The sequence below is a fragment of the Lupinus angustifolius genome, chromosome LG07 (genome assembly GCF_001865875.1).
Source record: "Lupinus angustifolius cultivar Tanjil chromosome LG07, LupAngTanjil_v1.0, whole genome shotgun sequence".
Taxonomy (NCBI): Eukaryota; Viridiplantae; Streptophyta; class Magnoliopsida; order Fabales; family Fabaceae; genus Lupinus; species Lupinus angustifolius.
Genome location: NC_032015.1, coordinates 10943822 through 10949575, shown reverse-complemented (window position 1 = coordinate 10949575; position 5754 = coordinate 10943822). Strand labels below are relative to the sequence as shown.

At 31.2% G+C, this 5754-nt stretch overlaps 1 protein-coding gene across 1 annotated transcript; it reads left to right on the top strand.

Moving 5' to 3' along the window:
* LOC109352656 lies at nucleotides 3076-4985 on the top strand. Its single transcript, XM_019594809.1, has 2 exons — nucleotides 3076-3202; nucleotides 4467-4985. Exon 2 carries the CDS (start codon nucleotides 4488-4490, stop codon nucleotides 4797-4799), a length of 312 nt encoding a protein of 103 aa, XP_019450354.1. The 5' UTR covers nucleotides 3076-3202; nucleotides 4467-4487; the 3' UTR covers nucleotides 4800-4985.

Here is a 5754-nt window from a genome sequence, read left to right as displayed (position 1 = left end):
CCAAGGTCTTTCATGAGCATACTGCTCACATGGTTGTTCTTCAGTGTGAGGATTCTTTGGTTTATTGGGAGTTAGAAAGTGCACACTTTTATTATATTATTCAGTATTTTGTATGAATACTTTGTATTCAAACTTCAGTTGATTAATCATTCAGTTTGGTATTCTGTCATTATACTTTGTACAATAAGGTTTTATGTTATTATTAAGGATCTCACTAAAGTTAAGTAGGACCAGTTGAAAATTGACATGTACAGATCATATTAATGCTAACATTTCATGATGTATCTATGTCATTTAGTTGTGTCAATGTTGGTGATCATTGTTGAATTAGCCATGATTGATATGACGAAGTTCATTGTGATTCGATATGGAGACAGGACTAATGGACAGGATAATTTGGGTATGCCTAAGTCATAATGACAATATTTAAGCGCGCGATAAGGATAACACGTACGGAGAATCATTTGTGTGACCAGTGGGAGATTGTTAGAACTTCTGACAATTTATGGGTCACAAATATAATTCTATAATTGTGTTATGTCCATTATGTAATTAGACAAAATATAAAAATAATCTTCAGATATTAATTTGGTGGCTAAAGGCATATGTGTCATGAAATAATATAAGTGTAGATACCTTCAGGCAATTTCTGATTTGATGAAGGGACTGAATCAGAATTATTGCAACTAAAGTAGTAACCACTACGGGGTTACTTTTATGGGTTATTGTCCCCATTTGTAGAGCAACAGGTTTTCAGATGTAAGGGTTGAGGAGAATAAGGTAGGATGAGGATAGTGTTATCCATAAAGATATAACACTATCAACTCATCCATAAGGCTATAAGATAAGACATACTCCTCACATAAGGAACTAAGACACCATAAGGCAATTTAACAAAAGAACTCAAGAGAGCTTTCTCATTCCCCTCTAGATAATGCATAAGGAAAACCATCAAGTGCTCTATCATCTGGAAGATCATCGCACCCTCATACCTTCGAGATTCCGGAAATGGCTCAACAAGGTATGTTCTTCATCTTCACCATGAACTCATTTGGGGTTTCTTCGGTCTGGACCATGGTTGTTCCATTTGGGTTTATGTATGGGCATAAACATTAGGTTATGGGAACAAAGCCATGTTCATAAGGACTTCCGCGTTTAATCTATGGATTTCGGATGGAGATATTCTCCCACATTACTCAGTTGGACAAAATATTTGGGTAATCGATTACATCAATGCTGTAATCGATTACTAAGAGTTGTTACACCAGATTTTCAGATTCAAACTGCATAACTTTCACCTCAAACGAAATGGTTTCATTCCAATCAATTCCTACCTTTTCATAGAGGTGTCATAGTTGATTGGAAAACCTATTTAAAAGCATTGAAACTCAGAATTCATAACAACAACTCATATACACAATCTAAATTTTCTGAAACACTTTTTCTGCAACTTGTTCTTAACTTTCAGATTAAATTTTCTAAAGTTGCTTTAAGTGTGATTTCAAAGTTTTCAAACCTTCTGAGCATTATTACTAAATGTATAAAGAGTTGCTAGATTGCAAGAGATCATAGTGTTCAAATCTTGTAAATGCAATCTTTGTCATTGGTAAGGTTTTCTTCATTCAAATTGTTGAAGTATTTTCTTTCACAAGGATGTGATAAGAAAGGGGATAGAGTCATTTGGAAATGTTGTTTTCTAAAGAGTGACATAAGTATTAGAGGGTGAGAATTTGTAATTACCACTCTTAATATCTTGTGAAGAAATCTCTTGTGCTGCAAGAGTAGTGGATGTAACCTTTTGTGGACAAGAATGTAAAGCAATATAAAAATATTTGAGTACTACTCTCTTTTTTATCTCCTTAGATTTATTTGATATTTTTCTGCATAACTATTCCGCTGCTACTAACTCTATAAATTATGGAAAAATCTGTCATAAATTTAAGACAACTAATTCACCTTTCTCCCCTCTTAGTTATCATCTTAGTCTTACAATGAAAAGTGCTTAAGGGTAAGTTGGGGATGATCAACATGTTCTCTTTATTTTAAGCAGTGTTGTTAGAACCGGACCGGACGGTCCGACCAGTCTGACCGCTGACCGAACTTGAAAACGGCTCTGGTTTACCGTCTTAACCGAATGAAAGTTGGTCCGCTTTGAACCGGAGAAAATCTGGTCCGGCCGTGTTAAACCCGGTTAAACCGGATTAACCCGGGAAGTAAACCGGACGGCACACTTAAAAATAAAAAAAATGGGACAATGTTCTAATATTTTGTTTTACTACGGTCCAAAAAAAGATAAAGAGATATTATTTCAATATAATTATACATAATTATTAATTATATAAAATTTTACATTTATATATTATATATTTATAAATAAAAATTATTAATTATATACGAAATCACCCGATCAGACCGGACGATTTAACCGTTTAAACCGGTTAAACCTAATACAGGACCTTTGCCGGTTTGATGTCCGGCTCACAACATTAATTTTAAGAGAGTGTTAGAAGTATTAATAATGTCTGAAATAAGAATAGTTAGTGATTAGGTTCATATACTAATATGTTCAAGTGTTTATCGTGGTGAGCCTTACAAATAAGATGTTTGCCTTAGCTACTTTTTTTCTCACACTGCCACATGAAAGAAATACAAATCAATAAAGATAACAATATTTATGTAGGTGTAAATATATATATATATATATATCATTTAGTTTTTATTCGTATTACTTTTATGAATAATCAATAAATAATTATTAAATAAAAATAATGAATAATATAATGATAATATATAAAACCATATTATACATTTTTTCTTTTAAAAAATATTAACTTAAATAAAATATTCTAATATCACAACTATATCTGCAAATTATTAGTATTATTTATTTATTAGTATATGATGGATACAGATCTTCTGTGCCCATTGGTGTCAATTAATTAAGAAAATAAAATATAAAAAATATAAATTAATATTGTTATATTATTTTGATAAAAGCTATTAGTTAGGAATATGGGGACATGATTTTTTTGGGAAAGAAAATGCTTTTGTTGTCCGTGTATAATAAGATGGATATGTTCACGGAAATTGCAACACATGTAGTTGCACTCAGCAAAGTACTCCTCGTATAAGGCTCATCGAATCTTGTCCCGTTTTCTTCTCACACATCTTTTCTCCAAATTGTAACTCACACAGATACGAGGTTTGTTTCTCCAATCCAACTCCATTGTTTTCTATTTCAGTTTTTTTTATTTATTTATATATTCACGATTTTTCTTCATTTATGCGTGTAAGTATTAACTACCTGGTTCAATCGAAACCCACTTAGGAATTCTTTTTAATTTCAATTACTTTTGCTCAGATCCTATCTTTACTGAACTTAATGATTTATTCTTGAGTGATGTTGTGGTTGTGGGTCGTTGGTTTTATTGGTTTGTTCATCACTGCTAACAATGTTTTGGGTTCTGGGTCTTGTATTTTTGTTTTGTCAAATTGCTTCAGATTCAAGTTTTAATTTTTAACCTTTGTTTTATAGTTTCTATTTTGGGTTTTTATTGATGCGGGATATTAGTTGATTTCATAAGGAGGATTCAGAGGAATGCTTTCATGACATGAGAATTTGTGAATACAGAGTAAGGGTATAGAATAAATGAAACAAAACATAAATAAATAATTAACAAAAAGTGGAAAAATGAATGTTAAATTGAGAAGGTCATTTTGGTTTATCATGAGCAAAACTATGAAGTAATTGATACTTCAGATCTAGTTTAATTTTAGTCAGAAGGAACAAAAGATAGTGTGAATTGGATGTTTGTTAGTTATTTTTTCCTCCAATAGATGTAGCTAAATTGTGATTATATGCTTGTGTTTGTGTTGACTTTATTTAAATTTCAATTGCAAGCTTGGTATTCAATCATTGAATTAAATTTTGGTTCATCAACCACTAAACCTGATACTTTTCAGTAAGCTTTTAGTTATTGAACTTTTGACACATTTCTTTCAATTCTCTCTATCTTTATTTACTGTTCAAACTCCAAAACCATTTGAAAGCAACATATATATGTCAATGATGTATATGTATTGTTTGTGATAAAAATTCTTTGAAGTGCTCCTAAAACTCGGGAATAAACTAATCTTTGATTATGTATCTAAGAAAGGGTATTGCTAATTAGTGCCCTGATGAATCAAAGATAGAAGCTTTTATTGAAAAGTGGTTAATGCCAAAATATTGGGAATTCAAAAATTGTAATATTCAATAAAAACTATTCATGTTTTGATTTCTTGATCAATAATACCATTTTGGTTTATTGCAAATTTAGAATGCTCTTTCTTCCCATACTTTACATGCCATGTTCTGCTCTCTGACTTGAATTTGATGTATGAATTAATGCTCATTAATAAATTTAATTACATATTTTCCCTTTTTACTAACACACTATAGTCTTCTTTTTTTGCGTAAATTGCAGCCGAAAGCCAGAAGAGATACAATGAGCCTGGCATGTCTTGTGTGCCATAGCGTGGATACTCCATCACCTTCACACTCTTTCAGGAGTTACTCTGTTTCAAGTGCAGAAAATGAAGGAAGATGTCATGCTATCGTAGCGTGCTTAAACAAGAAATTATCACCCCCGCCACCTACAATCCACTCTATTGCGTCGTCATCATCCAAAGTCACCCCACAGCCCAGTGTTTCGAGTAACAACGGGATATCTAGTGTGCCTAGGCTTGTACGAAGTCATGCAGTGACAAGGGACCGAGTAAGAGATTGGAATTTTGATGAAGTTGCAATGGAGGTATAGTTGAAAATGAGATAAAATATGACTAGGGAGTTTTCTTGTGGGGTAGTTTAGAGCATGATATGCTTATATTTCCATTTTAAATGTTGTTATTGGTACGATTGAACTCTTATGTTTTTTATTGTAAAAGAGTTCGAGCATTTGTAACTATGAATAAATTATACGGTGAGATATAATTAGTTTCTAATTGTTATAGTTTTTCCCTACATCAGTTATCATTTTTGTTATAGAATAATATTTATATATGTCAGTATAAATATTTATACACAATCAGTACATCACCTACCATTTATTTGTATTACTTTTTTGAAGCGTCAATAATAATTTAACATGAATGATAAAGTGATATTGTATAAAACTTTGCATATATTTTTTTACTCTTTTTGTTATAGGGTTTCCCTTCCCATTTAAAAGTTGTAAATTTATATTTACCATTGAAAATGTCAACACCTATCATTTTATTATGAATTAACTAACGTGAAAATTGGCATGGAGAAATTGTTTACTTAGTTTTTTTTGTTTATAAACCTTAATTATTATAGTATTCTATTGCTTTTCTCCAGCATAAAAGTTGTAATTAGCTACTGGTATGTTTCGTTGAATTAGTTTTGGGCTATGGATGATCTTTTGGTTTTGCTGGGACTCTCCTTTCTTGGAAGCCCAACAGAATTCATCATATTTGGTTTTATTCACTTTCTATATTATTTGGTTTATTCCTTTTCTATTTAACGAAAACTTAATATCTGTTTAATTATAACAGCAAAGGGACGTGGAAACTGACATTTTAATACTGCAAAGTTGATTATGTACTTAAAGCTCTATTAAGGAAGTTTGAAAAACAAAAATATCTTTACCGTTATAATTTTGTAGTCAATTTCTAGTTTTAAGATATCACTTTGACTATTAATTATATATGGAAAATTGAAACAGTAGCCTTTAACAAACAAAAAAATTGCTT